At 41.1% G+C, this 18,145-nt stretch overlaps 2 protein-coding genes and 1 non-coding gene across 3 annotated transcripts; all 3 read right to left on the bottom strand.

Annotated features, from left to right (window-relative positions):
* Positions 1 to 1,634: 1,634 nt before the first annotated feature.
* Positions 1,635 to 2,327, bottom strand: LOC141659951 (uncharacterized). Its single transcript, XM_074466895.1, has 2 exons — positions 2,142 to 2,327; positions 1,635 to 2,036 (listed from the first exon to the last, which is right to left on the bottom strand). The coding sequence occupies exons 1-2, from the start codon at positions 2,325 to 2,327 to the stop codon at positions 1,635 to 1,637; spliced, it is 588 nt and encodes a 195-aa protein (XP_074322996.1).
* A 4,773-nt stretch (positions 2,328 to 7,100) lies between these two features.
* Positions 7,101 to 7,207, bottom strand: LOC141662205 (small nucleolar RNA R71). Its single transcript, XR_012550329.1, has one exon. It is a non-coding gene; the product is annotated as a small nucleolar RNA R71 (small nucleolar RNA).
* A 9,565-nt stretch (positions 7,208 to 16,772) lies between these two features.
* On the bottom strand, positions 16,773 to 17,333 carry LOC141659950 (uncharacterized). Its single transcript, XM_074466893.1, has one exon. The coding sequence runs from the start codon at positions 17,331 to 17,333 to the stop codon at positions 16,773 to 16,775; it is 561 nt and encodes a 186-aa protein (XP_074322994.1).
* Positions 17,334 to 18,145: the final 812 nt, after the last annotated feature.

Here is an 18,145-nt window from a genome sequence, read left to right as displayed (position 1 = left end):
CATACCTGTGCAGGGGACTGATGCTTCCGAAAGATCAGTCAGTTTTTATCTACGTTAATCTGCTAGATGCCTGCACCGAGCTTATGGATCGTTTCTCCATGGTATGCCTTTAGCCTTAGTCTTTTTATTCCAGGCTTTTTCCTTCCCCTGTATTTTCCCTGCCATAACTCATTTGTTGCTTTGTTTCAGGCTGTTCCTTGGGCGACTGTTGTGGTCGACAAGGTCCAAGATGCGCAGACAAGGATGAAGGAGGTTGCGTAGATGGAGGTCAGGGCGACCCAGGCTGAAGAGGAGCTGGAGCGCGGGAAGAGAGCTCTCGAGGTGTCGGAGGGTCAGGCTTCATCCTTGGCCAAATATAAAAAGAATCTGGAGGAGGAAGTGGCCAGTCTGAAGAAACATGTGGAGCAGCGACATACTCAACTGAAGGCTACCAAGAAAGCGCTCTGAAAGGAAAAAAAGACGTTGGAGCGGACAGAAGACCGCTGTTTCCAGATGGGTTTCAACGAGGTTGTCATCAGGGCTTTCGACCGGGGTTGGGAATATAAGCTCTTGCTGGATGTCGGCATGGAAGACCCTGTTGGCCGTGCCAATGCCGATGAGCCCTTGCTCATTTCCTCCGACCCGGATAAAGACCTCTCTGAGTAGTTTAACTATGTTGTTTTTATAAAATTATCTAGTAGACATATTACCTTTGGGCTGGATTATCTTCGCCTTCGGGTTGAAGTTCTTTTACCTTCGGGATGTTTGTATAATATTTACCCTTGCTGCATCTTTGTTTCCATTTAAATTTGTCGTTATTTTTGGTACTGAATTTTTACTTCTTCGGCCACATATTGGGCCTTAGTAAAATTTTAAACCTTTTTACCTCTTCGGCCTCATATTGGGCCTCAGTAAAATTTTAAACCTTTTTACTTCTTCGGCTTCATATTGGGCCTTAATAATATTTTAAACCTTTTTACTTCTTCGGCCTCATATTGGGCCTTAGTAAAATTTTAAACCTTTTTACTTCTTCAGCCTCATATTGGGCCTTAGTAAAATTTTAAATCTTTTTACTTCTTTGGCCTCATATTGGGCCTTAGTAAAATTTTAAACCTTTTTAGTTCTTCGGCCTCATATTGGGTCTTGGTAAAATTTTAAAACTTTTTACTTTTTCGGCCTCACATTGGGCCTTAGTAAAATTTTCCGACAAAATGCATGCCTTCGGATAAGTATTATATCGGTCTATTTATTGCCCATATCCGAAGGTTGCATTTTGAGCTCCAAAATATATAACTAAGCATTTATCATTCATTGCTAAATATAAATGGAAACGGGAAACATGCAATTGTCATTGGGAAATAGATTTTCTTACAATGTCGTACATGCTTCTCACTTAGGGAATTCAAATTGCAATATAGAATTAACTGACAGAATTAAATAAACTGAAATGAGCTAACAAGGCTTCGTACGCTTACTGAAAAAACCTTCGGAGCCTAGAAGCATGTCAAGTGTTTTTGATAGGCTCCCTAGCCATGGTCTTCAACTTGTATGTCCCTGGCCTGACCACTTCTGAAATTGCATAAGGGCCCTCCCAATTAGGCTGAAGCTTTCCTTTCTTGGTGGGCATAGATGTATCTAATTCCCTAAGTACCAAGTCACCCACAAAAACCTTCATTTTTCACTCCTGAGTCATAGTATTGGGCGACTTGTAGCCTGTATTTCAGATTTTTTTGATGGGCCGCTTCCCTTTCTTCTTTCAGGAGATCTATATTGGCTCGCAGACAAATGTCGTTTCTTTCAGTTTCAAATTTTTTTGTCCGATATGATTCTAGTACCACTTCAATTGGCAGGAGGGCATCTGTCCCATAAGCTAGTCTGAAGGGAGTCTCTCCAGTGGACGACCTTGGTGTCATTCGATAGGCCCACAAGACCCAAGGCAGCTCTTCGGCCCAAAGGCCTTTTGCTTCACCTAATATTTTCTTAATGTTATCGAAGATAATCTTGTTCGCAGCTTCGATGATACCATTGCCTTGAGGATGACCCACAGAGCTAAACTTCTGTTGAATTTTGAAGTGGTGCAAGAAAGTTCGGAACTTATTTATGATGAATTAAGTGCCATTATCAGATACACATACTCTGGGAATTCCAAATCTCAGTATGACCTGCTCCAACATGAATTTATTTTCCGCATCTTCAGTTATGGTGGCCAAAGGACGAGCCTCCACCCATTTAGTCATATAATCGATGGTGACTATGTAGTACTTCGCCTTCTTAGTACTCATCGATAAGATTCCCACAATGTCTACTACCCACATGGCAAAGGGGATTGGGCTCAAGACGGAAGTCATCTCCTCTAGGGGTTGCTTCGGGATGGGGCAGAATAGTTTACATTATCTGCATCTTTGTGTATTGATGTGCATCGGCCCTCAGGGTTGGCCAGTAGAATCCTTGTCGGAGATTCTTGAAGGCTAAATCCCTTCCGGCGAGGTGTTCTCCACAGATGCCCTCATGGATCATCTCTAGAACAAGTTTCTACTCTTCCGTATCCAGACATCGAAGAAGTGAGGATGAGGCCGACCTTTTATAAAGTTTTCCATTTATGATGGTATAGGTGGTTGCTCTGTATCTGACCTTTGCGCCTCTTTTTTACTCAGGGGCAACGTTCCTTTTTCTAAGAAGACCAAAATCGGCGTTATCCAAGTGATCACTTGATGAATTTCCATACATATTTTTTTGTCGATCAAAGGGGCCCTTACTTCAGTCAGGTAAATAGAACCCTTGAGACTTTGAGCTATTATCGATGCTAGATGAGATAGTGTGTCAGCTCTACTGTTGTTTTCCCTGGAAACTTGGCTTAATTCAAACGACTGGAAAGACAGAGATAGTTCTTTTACCTTGCTGGCATAGGCTCGGCTTCTCGGTTCCCTTTGCTCATATTCTCCCAAAAACTATTTCACTACCAACATGGAGTCACTGAACACCCTTAAATATTTCACTTCTAGGTTCTTCGCCAAGCTCATCTCAACCAGTAGGGCTTCATATTCAGCCTCATTGTTGGTGAGGGGGAAGGTGAACCGAATTGCCTGATATATCTCAAATCCATCAGGAGGCGATAAAATAAGGCTTGCCCCACATGTTGACCCTGCTACTGACCCATCGACAAAAAGTTTCCACTTTCCCGGTTGTCGGATCAATTGCTCTTCGGGCATTAGGTCCCTTTGCTCCGAGAAGGTGCACTCTACCATGAAGTTGGCTAATGTTTGTGCCTTAATAGAAGTTCTCGGAATGTATTCCAAATCGTATTCTCCCAGTTCATATGACATGGCGACCACTCTCCCTGAGGCTTCAGTTCTTGTCAAAATTTTCTTAAGTGGCTGATCAGTCACAATCTGCATTATTTTCCCTTGAAAGTAGTTTCACAATTTTTGGGTAGCCATGACCAACCCATATGCAAATTTTTCAGCGTTGGGGTATCTGGTTTCATCATCTTTTAAAATATGGGACACATAAAAAATAGGATGTTGAATACCTTCGTGCTCTTTCACCAACACTGCTCCCAAAGTTTGGTTTGACACTACGAGGTGCAGCTGCAGTGTTTCCTTTGGGCCCGGCCTCATCAACAGAGGTGCCTTTGTGAGGTAACTTTTTACTTTCTCAAAAACCGCTTGGCACTCGGGCCCCCATTCAAAAGCCTTCGAGCCTTTTAGTACGGAGAAAAATAGGAGCACTCTTTCGGCCGACCTTGATATAAAGTGACGAAGGGCTGCCAATCGGCAAGTTAGCTTCTGAATGTCTTTGATGCACTTCGGGGGTTCCATGTCTATTACTACGTTTATCTTTTCTGGGTTGTCTTCTATGCCCTGTTCACTTACCATGTAGCCCAGGAACTTTCCGATGGCCACTCCGAACGCACACTTGCTCGGGTTGATCTTCATATTGTTCCTTCTCAAAGTTTTAAAGCATTCTCGGAGATCTTCAGCATGATCTCGAAAAAGAGAATTGACAATCATGGCATCCACATAACACTCCATGTTCCGTCCGATTTGTTCTTAGAAGACTTTGTTGACCATACGTTGGAAGGTCGCCCCCGCATTTTTCAGGCCGAAGGGAATTTTGATGTATGCATAATTTCTCTTCGACGTGATAAAGGTCATCTTCGGGATGTCTACCATGTTCATGGCTATTTGATGGTACCCCAAAAAAACGTCAAGGAAGCTAAGGACTTGATAACCATCAAGGGGTAATGATCCCTCAGACAAGCTTTAATGAGGTTGGTGTAATTGTTGAGTGGCATTTATGACACTTTATAATGCTCTATTAAGCTTTGAATTGGTGTATTTGTACTCAAGTTATTGGTGTTTTAATGTGTTTTCTAGTATTTTTGCTTTTAGGCATTAATCTGAGAGCTGTAATCATAACTTTAGGTCATTTTTCATAACATATCACAAAGAGAGCTGTAAGAAGACCGTGTTAGCATGATTCAACGAAGACGAATAAGATCTTGTTTTTACTTGTGAATCTTTGTTCTAAGTTGTAACTTGGATGTTGGTTTTCTTATTTGTGAACCTTACTCTTATTTCGTACTTTGTTTTATTATTCATTATAAAGACTACGTTTATTATACCATGCTTTCATCGGAACCCACATTGATGATGAGTCCAATTATCAGAACCCACTGCGGGAGGTTCTTCGCAGGCCCGTCGAGTAGTATAGAGAGCTCAGTTAGGAGAGGAGGTTGGTTCGTCGCAGCAGCAGCAGCAGGCAGCGGGAGTAGAGGCTGGAGCTGGTTTGAGTTCGACGTAGTATAGGCGTCTAGCTCGGAGGATGGATGCAATGCACGACATCCATAGTCGGTTTGCACATGATCTCACCCAGGCACTTGGGACAGCTTTCAGAGCCACCAGTGTTGACATCCAGTGGCCAGTATTTGGTGAGAACTCCGTGTATCCGCCCCAGACACGCTTGACACTCCACCTGTTGAGGGTGATGATTCTGATTCACAGTAGGTATGCCTGATTTCTTACGATTATCTTCACCGAGGATAGTGAATATTTTAAGTTTGGGGGTAGTAGTTGAAGGAATATGTCTATGTGTGTCACATATAGTTGCATATTCATGATAGTTTAGTGCATATAGTTGCATATTTTGCCATGTAGTGGTTTTTTAAATTTTTTGGTAGTTTTTTATGGTAATTTATTCATGTAGTTTCATGCATGTGCATAATAACATGATCCCTTAGATGATTTTTTTCGATTAATTGGTGATATTGATGCTAGTATAGTGATGTTAAGTCTTATCGAATTGATTTGCATGCTAGAGACAATTTTATTTCATTAAGTCTTATAGGTCGCGCCAGGTCGGGTTTCAAGAATCCTGTTTTGAATAGAATACTGATTTCTGGACTTCTCTGTTGATTAGGGCTGCTATATAATCATAACTTTAGGTCATTTTTCATAACATATCATAAGGAGAACTGTAAGAAGACCGTGTTAGCACTATTCAACGAAGACGAAGAAGATCTTGTTTTTACTTGTGAATCTTTGTTCTAAGTTGTAACTTGGATGCTAGTTTTCTTATTTGTGAACCTTACTCTTGTTTCGTACTTTGTTTTATTATTCGTTATAAAGACTACGTTTATTATACCATGTTTTCATCGGAACCCACGTTGATGATGAGTCCGATTATATGCTAATCGTTATCGTGGGGTTCTAGTAGATTTACTTATGGATTTCTTTAGTTAAATTGTTCGATGCCTTAGTGTGTGGTGATTGTATGATAACCTAGTATTGGTTGTGCATATTCGTCTTATTAGCGTCACGAACTTATAAGATAGTGTGTTAATTCTTAATGAAGCGAAAGTGAATTTAAGTATTTAGAACTTGCCATGCTAGCATAGGTTCATGTATTTGTTATGCATGATTCGTGGGTAATTTTAACCATCTTACTTACCCTATGTAATCAAGATAGATAACTTGTGCTTAAACCATTATGTTGTCAAATTCTATAGACATATAGGGTCTCAATATAATTGGTGTCTATTCAGCTTTTATCTCTTTTGTGGATGTCTGGTAGTATGGTATTCGTGCAACGAAAGTTGGCGTTTATCAGTTTCGTGTTATATTATTAGTGTCATCACCATTACATGCTAAGGTTGAGAACAAAAAGGCTATTAAGTGAAGTACTTAATGAAGTTAGAATCCCATGTTTGTCATATATATTAATTCAATCAATCTTATTCTCTTAGTTATAATTGTTAGTTTAATTCTTAGTTATAAACAACCTCAATTTGTTATCCTCTTAGCAGTGAATAATAATCATACATTATTGCTTAAGTGCATAAATTAATTAGTTAACCAAGCCAGTCTCTGTGGGAACGAATCTGATTTATATCTTATACTACTTGCGAACGCGTATACATGCGTGTAATTTTAGCGCGTGTTTAGCGACTAATAAGTTTTTGGCGCCGCTGCCGGGGACTGCGGTGTTAATTTTTAGTTTATGTGTTTTCCATCAGTGGTCGTTAAAGTTTATTGACTCATACATTGTTACTTATTTGTTTCCTCGTCTTATTTCAGGTACTCTAGCGAGGGTGTATGCATACGCGTTCGCGGTCTCGTAAGAGAACTCTGGATAAAGCCGAGGAAGAAGTTGTGGTGGTTCAAAAGGAAGTTTTTGAAGAAGAAAAGAAGGTAGAAGAAGAAGAGAAAGTCGAGGAACCAGTTTTAGTAGTGATGGGAGATCAAGCAGAAAATCTTAAGGCTTTGATGGATTATTCTCAGCCTAAGATCAATGACATTCAGTCAAGCATCATCAGGCCAGCCATCAGGGCTAACACTTTTGAGATCAAGTCAAGCATGATTCAGATGATACAGAACTCAGTTCAGTTTGGGGGTTCTCCTACTGAAGACTCTAACATGCACATCAGGGATTTCATCAAGATCTGCGACATTTTTAAGTTCAATGATGTGACTGAAGATGCTATCAAGCTACAACTCTTCCCATTCACTCTGAGGGATAAAGCTAAGTGTTGGTTACATTCTCTGCCAGCAGGGTCTATCACCACTTGGGAAGATCTTGCTCAAAAGTTTCTCACTAAATTCTTCCCTATGGCGAAAACAGCTGCAATCAGCAGTGTTCTTACTCAGTTTGCTCAGCAAACTGGAGAATCTCTGTGTGAGTCTTGGGATCGATATAAGGAGATGCTAAGGAAGTTCCCACACCATGGCATGCCTTATTGGATGATTATTAATTGTTTCTACAATGGATTGGGTGTTACCTCTAGACCCATGCTCGATGCAGCATCAGGAGGAGCCTTCTGGGCTAAGAGCTACGATGAAGCTTATGAATTGATTGAACTGATGGCTGCTAATGAGTACCAGAATCCTTTCCAGAGACTGACTCAAGGAAAAGTAGCAGGAATTCTGGAGTTGGATACAACAACTGCTATAGCTGCCCAACTTAAGGCTTTGACGACGAAGGCGGACATTTTAGCTAATTATGGGGTTAATTAAATCGGTAGTGTATGTGAGCTTTATGTTGGTTCCCATGAGACTGATCAGTGTGCAATTTCTAGTGAATCAGCTCAGTTCGTGAACAACTTTCAGCGTTCGCAACAACCTGTGCCATCCACTTATCATCCCAACAACCGTAATCATCCTAATTTCGGTTGGAGCAACGCTCAGAACGCGGTTCAACAGCCTTATCAACAGTATCCATCTAAGCATTACAACCCCCTGGTTTTCAGCAACCGCAATATGCACCAAGTCAGCAACTTCAGCTGCAACAAGCTAATGAAAAATCTGAATTAGTGGAGTTGAAGCTTATGTGCAAGAGTCAAGCTGTTTCTATAAAGACCTTGGAAAATCAAATTGGACAAATTGTCAATGCCTTGCTAAATCGTCAACCTGGTACATTACCTAGTGACACTGAAGAGCCAGAAAGCAAGGAAGCTATGGAGCAGGTAAAGGCAATAACTTTGAGGTCTGGAAAGGTTGTGAATCCCGAACAAACTCAAGTGTTGACTGAAAAAGCTGGGGCTGAGAAAGAAGTAGAGCAGCAGGAAGTAGAAGTGGAACCAAGGAAGACAACTGTTGAGCATACTCCTCCTGAGGTTAATACAGGGGAGAACAAATCTATCCTTCACAGCCTTTTCCTAAGCGGCTGCAGAAGAAAAAGCTGGACAAGCAATTTGAGAAGTTTCTGGAGGTGTTCAAGAAACTTCAAATCAACATACCTTTTGCTGAGGCTCTTGAGCAGATGCCTAGTTATGCAAAGTTTATGAAAGGTATTCTCTCTCGGAAAGTGAAGCTAGATGATTTAGAGACTGTCGCTCTCACGGAGGAATACAGTGATGTGCTGCAACAGAAGTTGCCTATGAAGCTTAAATATCCCGGAAGCTTTACTATTCCGTGTACTATTGGAAAAGTATCTTTTGACAGATGCTTATGTGACTTGGGAGCTAGCATCAATCTGATGCCTTTGTCAATCTTCAAGCAATTGGACTTACCTAATCCAAAACTGACTTAAATGACTTTGCAGTTGGCCGACCGTTCTATTACATATCCGCGAGTTATTGTGGAGGATGTCTTGGTCAAGGTTGATAAACTCATCTTCCCTGCTGATTTCGTAATTCTCGATTTCGAGGAGGATAAGAAGATTCCCATAATCTTGGGAAGACCTTTCTTGGCGACTGATCGAACCTTGATAGATGTACAGAAGGGTGAGCTTACAATACGAGTGAAGGATCATGATGTAACTTTTAATGTGTTCAATGTTATAAAATTTCCCACGGAAAATGAGGAGTGCTTAAAGGTAGAGTTGGTCGATTATGCGGTGATTTCGGAACTTGATCAATTGCTGAGGTTTGATGCCTTTGAAAAGGCCTTATTGGGGAATTCAGATAGTGTAGATGATGAAGGTGAGGAGCAATTGCAATATCTGAATGCTTCTCCCTAGAAGAGGAAGATTGATATGCCTTTTGAATCTCTTGGAATGGAGGAATTGAACAAAGCTCATAAACGCCTCAAGCCATCTATTGAGGAAGCCCCCATTCTCGAGCTTAAGCCTTTACCTGAGCATTTGAGGTACGCTTTTTTAGGTGATGCATCAACTCTGCCTGTGATTATTGTATCTGACCTTTCAGGTAGTGACGAGGAAAAGCTCATGAGGCTTCTGAGAGAGTTCAAATCGACAATTGGTTGGACTATAGCAGATATCAAGGGAATCAGCCCTTCTTATTGCATGCATAAAATTCTACTAGAAGAAGGTAGCAAGCCTACGGTTGAGCAGCAAAGAAGACTTAATCCGATTATGAAGGAAGTAGTGAAAAGGGAAATTCTTAAGTGGCTGGATGCAGGGATTATTTATCCCATTTCTGACAGTTCTTGGGTGAGTCTGGTTCAGTGTGTACCAAAGAAAGGAGGTATCACAGTGGTTACTAATGATAAAAACGAGCTCATCCCTACTCGGACAGTCACGGGATGGAGAGTCTGTATGGATTACAGAAAGCTGAACAAGGCCACTAGAAAGGATCACTTCCATTTGCCCTTCATTGACCAGATACTTGACAGATCGGCTGGTCATGAGTACTACTATCTTCTTGATGGCTATTCGGGTTACAATCAGATTTGTATCGCTCCAGAAGATCAGGAGAAGACTACCTTCACTTATCTATTTGGTACATTCGCCTTCAGACGAGTTTCTTTTGGTCTGTGTGGTGCACCAACCACATTTCAGAGATGCATGATGGCCATCTTTTCTGATATGATTGGCCGGTATGTGGAGGTGTTCATGGACGACTTTTTTGTATTTGGCGATTCTTTTGATGAATTCTTGCAAAATCTTGGACACGTTCTCAAGAGGTGTGTTAAGACCAATATGGTTCTCAATTGGGAGAAATATCACTTTATGGTGCGACAGGGTATTATTCTTGGGCACAAGGTTTCTAGTAAGGGTCTTGAGGTGGACATAGCCAAAGTGGGAGTCATCGAGAATCTTCCTCCACCAATTTCTGTTAAGGGAATTCACAGTTTTCTTGGGCATGCGGGTTTCTATAGGCGTATAATCAAGGACTTTTCAAAGATTTCAAAGCCTTTGTGCAGTTTGCTAGAGAAAAATGTCCTTTTCAAGTTTAATGACGAGTGTCTTGCAGCTTTTGAGACATTGAAGAAGAGTTTAATCACGGCACCTGTCATAACTGCACCTTATTGGAATGAACCTTTTGAGATGATGTGTGATGCAAGTGACTATGTAGTTGGAGCAGTTCTTGGGCAGAGGAAGAACAACATATTTCATGTGGTCTACTACGCTAGCAAGATCCTAAATGGTGCTCAACTGAATTATACTACTACGGAGAAAGAACTTTTGGCTATTGTCTATGGTTTTGAGAAATTTTGATCTTATCTACTTGGGACTGAGGTGACAGTTTTCACTGATCACACTGCAATTCGTTATCTCATCTCAAAGAAGGACTCGAAGCCTATATTGATTAGATGGGTTCTTTTGCTTCAAGAATTTGAAATAGAGATCAAGGACAAAAGGGGGACTGAGAATCAAGTCGTTGATCATCTTTCGCGTTTAGAGAACCCCAATGCTACTTCATTGGACAAGATATTGATAAATGAGTCTTTTCCCGATGAGCAGTTGTTTGAAGTGCAAAAAGAAGAACCATGGTTTGCAGATATTGTGAACTACCTTGTGAGTAATGTCATGCCTCCCGACTTATCATATGCTCAAAGGAATAAGTTTCTACATGAAGTGAAGTGGTATATGTGGGATGAGCCGTTTCTTTTTTGACAAGGAGCTGACCAAATCATCAGGAGATGTATTTATTATAGCGAAACGGGGGGATCTTGCGAGATTGCCACTCAACAGCTTATGGAGGAGATTATGGTGTAGAAAAGACAGCAGCTCGTATTCTTTAAGCAGGTTTCTTTTGGCAAACCTTGTTTAAAGATGCTCACCAGTTTGTTCAGAAATGTGATCGATGTCAATGTGTGGGTAATATGTCAAAGAGGGATGAGATGCCTCTTAATGTGCTTCTCGAGGTTGGGGTCTTCGATGTTTGGGGAATTGACTTCATGGGGCCATTTATCTCATCTTGTAACAATCATTACATCTTGTTAGCAGTTGATTATGTGTCAAAATGGGTTGAAGTAAAGGCGTTTCCAATGAACGATGCAAAAGTGGTGCTTAATTTTCTTCACAAGCAGATATTCACAAGGTTTGGAACTCCAAGAGTCATAATCAGTGATGAGGGGTCGCACTTTTGCAATCGCAAATTCACTGCTATGATGAAAAGGTATAATGTGAATCATCGCATTGCTACGGCTTATCATCCTCAGACAAATGGTCAAGCTGAGGTGTCTAATAGAGAGATCAAGCGCATTTTAGAGAAAGTTGTGTGTCCATCGAGGAAGGATTGGTCTTTGAAGTTTGATAAAGCTGTTTGGGCGTATAAACATCATACAAGACTCCATTGGGAATGTCGTCGTTTTAGTTGGTTTATGGTAAAGGGTGTCATTTGCCTGTGGAGCTTGAGCATAAGGCATATTGGGCTTTGAAGAAATTGAATTTTTACTTGGATGTAGCTGGAAAGAAGATAATGCTTCAATTAAATGAACTCGACGAGTTTCGACTTCAAGCGTATGAGAATAACAAAATGTACAAGGAGAAAGTCAAGAGGTGGCATGATAGGGGTCTAGTGCTCAAATCATTTATGCTGGGGCAACAAGTTCTTTTGTTTAACTCTCGTCTCCGTATTTTTCCTGGAAAGTTGAAGTCAAGGTGGTCAGGGCCCTTCATAATCAAATATGTGTTTCCGCATGGAGCAAGGGAAATTTTTGAAAGTGATCGGGGCCAAGCATTCAAGGTAAATGGTCAGAGATTGAAGCATTACTATGGTGACACGACAAACCGCGAGGTGGTTAGTGTCGTTCTATTGTCCATTTGAGTTCAAGGTTCTACGTCGATCTAGCGACGTAAAAGAAGCGCTTCTTGGGAGGCAACCCAAGTTTGTTGTACATTAGTAGGTAAAGGAAGCAAGAAGAAAGGAGAAAAACACAAAAAAATCAGAAAAAGAAAAAAATTCAGGGCCAACTTCAGTAACTAAGCGCGCCCGCGCTGATCCAGCGCGCGGCCGTGCTGTTTTTCCAGAAGGTAAGTGCGCCCACGCCGGTTTTCAGAAGGTGAGCACGCCCGCGCTGTCCAAGCACGCGCCCGCGCTGGGTCCTGTTAAAAAAACAATTTTTAAGGGAATTTCGGGATTTTAACTATAAAATCAATTTCAAACCGAACTTTACTCTTCCACATCCCAAATTTCCATCTCCAAATCAAACCCATTATTCCCACGATTCCCATAATCAATTCCCACTTATATTCCATATCTAATTCTCATATCTCCACCTATAAATATACACACTTATACACAAACTTCTCCACCACTTCATAAATTCTCAAATACAAATCTCTCTCAACACTTAGTTTTTATTCTCTCTTATTCAATCTCAATGGCACCCAAGAGGCAAAAAATGCAAGTAAGCAGCAACACCACTGATTCTTCACATGGATGAAGAGTCCAATATTTTCTACTCTTGAGGCTAAAGAGGAGTACACGAGGCTTCTCTCGAAGCCTATTTCTAAGGAGCGAGGTTTTTATCCATCAGGGAAGGATGGTAAGCTATTGGAGATGATTCTTGAAATGGGCTGGGTTCCTTTTTGTGAGGCTCCCGCTGCTGTTCCCATGAGTGTTGTGCGGGAGTTTTATGCTAACGCGAAGGCAGAGAAGAATGGTTTCACGGTGGTTAGGGGGATGACTGTAGAGTACAGTGCTGATGCCATTAGGAGGGTGATTAAGCAGCCCACGAGGAAGCCCGGTCAGGACACTTGGAACGATAAGACTCCCGAGGACTTTAACTTGGATCTGATCGTTGCGACTCTGTGTGCGCCTAAGACTCATTGAAAGTTTAAGAGGGGCACTACTGATTACTCCACATTCCCTGCATCGTGCATGAACAGGTTTGCACGGGCTTGGAACTCGTTTATTTGTGCTAACATCATGCCATCTTCGCATGTGCATGAGATTACTGTGGAGCGTGCTCGTCTGCTGTGGGGTATTCTTCAGGGAGATTACATTGATTTGGGGATGGTTATTTATCAGGGGATTTTGAGGTTCTTGAGAGGAGGTACTACATGTATTATACCTTATGCGTCCGTTGTGACGAAGCTGTGCGTGGCAGTTGGTGTTCATTGGCCCGCACATGAGCACCTTCAGCTTCTCAGTGCTCCTATCGACAGTTCTGCGTTGTTGAGCATGCAAGAGTGGTATGGAGGGAAGCCCGATACTAAGGGGCTTGGTTATTCATATGCTCATCTTCCAGGTGGTGTACCCATGGATCAGGCTACTGCGGGAGGTTCTTCGTAGGCCCGTCGAGCAGCTTGGAGAGCTCAGTTAGGAGAGGAGGCTGGTTCATCGTAGTAGCAGCAGCAGGAGGCAGCAGGAGCAGAGGTTGGAGTTGGTTTGAGTTTGACGCAGTATAGGCGTCTAGCGCGGAGGATGGATGCGATGCACGACATCCATAGTCAGTTTGCATATGATCTCACCCAGGCACTTGGGACAGCTTTCAGAGCCACCGGTGTTGACATCCAGTGGCCAGTATTTGGTGAGGACTCCGTGTATCCGCCTCTAGACACGCCTGACACTCCACCCGTTGAGGGTGATGATTCTGATTCACAGTAGGTATGCCTGATTCCTTACTATTACCTTCACCGAGGACAGTGAATATTTTAAGTGTGGGGATAGTAGTTGAAGAAATATGTCTGTATGTGTCACATATAGTTGCATATTCATGATATTTTAGTGCATATAGTTGCATATTTTGCCATGTAGTAGTTTTTTTTTCGTAGTTTTTTATGATAATTTGTTCATGTAGTTTCGTGCATGTGCATAATAACATGATCCCTTAGATAATTTTTCCGATTAATTGGTGATATTGATGCTAGTGTATTGATGTTAAGATTTATCGAATTGATTTGCATGCTAGATACAATTGTATTTCACTAAGTATTATAGGTTGCTAGAGTGCTAGATCATGGTCATGGTTATTTGTTTGTCGAGGTTTAATCACTTATTTATATTTAGAATTTTAGATATTCTCTTAATAATAAAAGACATGGATATTTAAAAATTGGAGAAAATTGGATTTCATTGCTAGTTGTGTGGCTAGGTGTCAAATGGCTAGTAGCCGGCTCATAATTATATGAGTAGTCTAGGGTTGAGCGAGAAGGAGCGAAACGCACTCGTTCAGAAATTTGAAAAAAAAGAAGAAAAAAAAGAAAGAAAAGAAAAGTGTTATGTATAATTGATCACGAGTGGGCTCTTTAGTACTCGAGTTATTAAGTTCTTAGGGGACTTTGTGCCTAGTGACCTAAGGCTTTTATAGTCTGGGATCCACTAACCTAACGCTCGCTACATAGGTACTATTGTATAAGTCTTTTGTGGATCCACTCATTGCATGATCAAATAAGCATACTTGTGTTATTTTGTTGTGAATAAAAGCGTGAATTTATTTTAAACTCCGATATAAGAATTAAAGTGTTATAAGTTATTTTGAGTCTAGCTTTTATTCTATTTATAAATTTATGATTGCTTTGATAAGTAGTGAGTCATGATTGTTGATCTAGTTGCGATAGTATATCTGTAAGCAGTTGCACACACACACGTCTTTGGTTTGTAGATTGATTTGTAAGGTTTGGTTGATCTTTATGCGAATAACTGTATTTGCTGAGGTGTTGCTTGTTGATTGGTTTAGTTATTCTATGGGGATCGTTGCATTCATTTAGTTGCATTCATGCATTTTTATTTCTTGTTTTTTTGATTCTGTTTATGCTTGAGGGCAAGCATCGATTCAAGTTTGGGGGTGTGTTGAGTGGTATTTATGACACTTTATGATGCTCTATTAAGCTTTGAATTGGTGTATTTATACTCAAGTTATTGGTGTTTTAATATATTTTCTAGTGTTTTTGCATTTCAGGCATTAATATGAGAATCAGGTGAATTAGCATTGATTTGATGCTAATATGGTGTTAGGATGGTGTCCAAGAAATAAAGCTCGTGAAGTCCGGCTCAAATCTGCAAGAAAAAAAAAAAGAAAGATGATTTTTAGCAAAAGCCCAGCGCGCCAATGCTGATCAAGCGCGCCCGCGCTGATCAAGCGCGCCCCCGCGCCCAAACTACAGAGAGTCAGCGCGCCCGTGCCATGTCGGGTTTCAAGAATCCTATTTTGAATAGAAGACTGATTTCTGGACTTCTCTGCTGATTAGGGATGCTATATAATCATAACTTTAGGTCATTTTTCATAACATATCACAAGGAGAGCTGCAAGAAGACCGTGCTAACACGATTCAATGAAGACGAATAAGATCTTGTTTTTACTTGTGAATATTTGTTCTAAGTTGTAACTTGGATGCTAGTTTTCTTATTTGTGAACCTTACTCTTATTTCATACTTTGTATTATTATTCGTTATAAAGACTACGTTTATTATACCATGCTTCCATCGGAACTCACGTTAATGATGAGTCTGATTATGGGCTAATCGTTATCGTGGGGTTCTAGCGGATTTACTTATGGATTTCTTTAGTTAAATTGTTCGATGCCTTAGTGTGTGGTGATTGTATGATAACCTAGTATTGGTTGTGCGTATTCGTCTTATGAGCGTCGCGAACTTATAAGATAGTGTGTTAATTTTTAATGAAGCGAAAGTGAATTTAAGGATTTAGAACTTGCCATGCTAGCATAGGTTCATGTATTTGTTATGCATGATTCGTGGGTAATTTTAACCATTTTACTTGCCCTATGTAATCAAGATAGATAACTTGTGCTTAAACCATTATGTTGTCAAATTTTATAGACATATAGGGTCTCAATATAATTGGTGTATATTCAGCTTATATCTCTTTTGTGGATGTCTGGTAGTATGGTATTCGTGCAACAAAAGTTGGCGTTTATCAGTTTCGTGTTATCTGATTAGTGTCATCACCATTACATGCTAAGGTTGAGAATGAAATGACTATTGAGTGAAGTACTTAATGAAGTTAGAATCCCATGTTTGTCATATATATTAATTCAATCAATCTAATTCTCTTAGTTATAATTGTTAGTTTAATTCTTAGTTATAAACAACATCAATTTGTTATCGTCTTTGCGGTGAATAATAACCATACATTGTTGCTTAAGTGCATAAATTAAATAGTTAACCAAGCCAGTCTCTGTGAGAACGAATCTGATTTATATCTTATACTACTTGTGAACGCGTATACTTGCATGTAATTTTAGCGCGTGTTTAGCGACTAACAGTAATCCACACACATCCTCCATTTGTTATTTGCTTTCTTGACCACCACTACGTTGGCGAGCCAGTCTGGATACTCAATCTCTTCAATGAACTTAGCTTCTAACAGCTTCTCAACCTCAGCTTCAATAACCTTCTGTCACTCTGCGGCAAAGGTCCTCTTCCTTTGTCTGACGGGCTTGGCCTCGGGCTTCACATTTAGACAATGTTTAGCCGTCTTCGGATCTAGTCCCGACATATCTTCGGGACCCCATGCAAAGAAGTCATGGTACTGTCTTAGTACGGCAATAACCTTTTCTTTCATGTCAGGTTCCATATTTTTCCCTATACGGAACATCTTTCCCGAACATCCAGCGCAGAGCTCGACCTCTTCGACTTCGGCCGCAGGCTCAACAATCGGGCAGGATAAGTCAGCCCCAAATTTCTCTAACTCAATGTTTAGCAACTATTTGTTCCCACTTGGTTTGGCTTCTGAACGCTTTCTTTTCCCATTCGAGTCATTCTCCTCATATTCTTTGTCTCTGTCGAGGCCCTCAAGCATAATTATTCTTGTTATTTTCTGGTATCCCCTCCTTTCTCCTACCCCGTTCTCCGTGGGGAACTTCAGCTTTAGGTGAGGTATGGAATCCACAGCTTGAAAGGCAGATAAAAAAGGTCGGCTGAGCAGTGCATTATACTGGCTTTCGACCCTTACGATGTAGAACTTGACCTGTTTTCCAGTAGTGTAGGGCATTTTACCAATGAGAACAGGTAAAGTGATCGTACCTTCACAAGGGATGTGATGTCCGCCGAAAGCTTCAAGGGGTGCCTCTCGGCACGGTTCCATTTGCTGTCTCGCTAAGTTCATCTTGGTATACGTCCGATGGGACAGGATGTTGGTCGATCTTCCTCCATCAACCATAACTTTCCATATCTTATTTTCTCCAACTATGGGGTTGATCACCAAGGGATCCTCATGAGGCAATTTGACATCCTCATAATCCTCTTCGGTAAAGGAGAAGGGCATAGCCTGTCTGGCAGGGCTACACTAATACAAGTTGTAAACTTGGCGAGCATATCTCTTTCTGGCGTTCTTGTTGTCAAGATCAAGGGCATTTCCTTCCGATATGGTCTTCACCTCTCCCTGATACCGTTCTTCGGGCGTCGGATTTCTTGTGTCAGTCTTTTCCAACTTATCTCCCTTAGGTCCCTTACAAACTCATTCAGCTCTCCCGCTTTGATCATTTTCTCTATCAATTTCTTCAAATGGAAATATTCATCGGTGTCATGTCCTTTATCCTGGTGATAGTCGCAGTACTTGTCTGTGTTCTTCTTATGAGCGGCCATTTTCATTTTGACGGGGCAGACGAAGCCTGGCTTTCCTTTAATCTCATGAGGAATCTTGGAGATCGGCGCGTTGAGAGGCGTAAACGCAGTCGAATCTCTATCTTTTCACCTTTCAATGCCTCTGTTAGTCTGATTTTTACCATCATTCCTATGATCATCCCTTCTGTTGCAGTTGGACCCTCGAGAATATGCATAGCGACCGGACTTCATGCTTCGATCCTCTCTTCGGGGTTCTCTATACCCCTGCAGGATCTTCATATTTCTTCGGATGTTCTCACCCCTCACATATATATCATTAAGGGACTTGAGGGGATATTCATAGAGTGAAGATAGGAGTTTCTTACATTTGGTCGGATCCAGTCTGGTGGTTAAGTATCCCATAGCCTCGTCTTGTTCAAATTGGTGACCTCACCCGCTTCCTCTTTGAATCTGGCTAGGTAGTCCCCCAATGACTCGTTCGCCCTTTGTCGGTAGTGGATGAGAGTCTCGGTT

The sequence above is a fragment of the Apium graveolens genome, chromosome 5 (genome assembly GCF_009905375.1).
Source record: "Apium graveolens cultivar Ventura chromosome 5, ASM990537v1, whole genome shotgun sequence".
Lineage (NCBI taxonomy): Eukaryota > Viridiplantae > Streptophyta > Magnoliopsida > Apiales > Apiaceae > Apium > Apium graveolens.
This window is presented reverse-complemented; position numbering and strand designations above follow the sequence as displayed.

What these genes read in the sequence shown, in the direction of transcription:
- LOC141659951 (XM_074466895.1), bottom strand. Translation starts at nt 2,327, where the DNA reads ATGACTTCCGTCTTGAGCCCAATCCCCTTTGCCATGTGGGTAGTAGAC. An exon ending in ATAAATTCATGTTGGAGCAG is followed by an intron (nt 2,037 to 2,141) that starts GTCATACTGAGA and finishes AAAATTCAACAG; the next exon opens with AAGTTTAGCTCTGTGGGTCA.
- LOC141659950 (XM_074466893.1), bottom strand. Translation starts at nt 17,333, where the DNA reads ATGCCCTTCTCCTTTACCGAAGAGGATTATGAGGATGTCAAATTGCCT.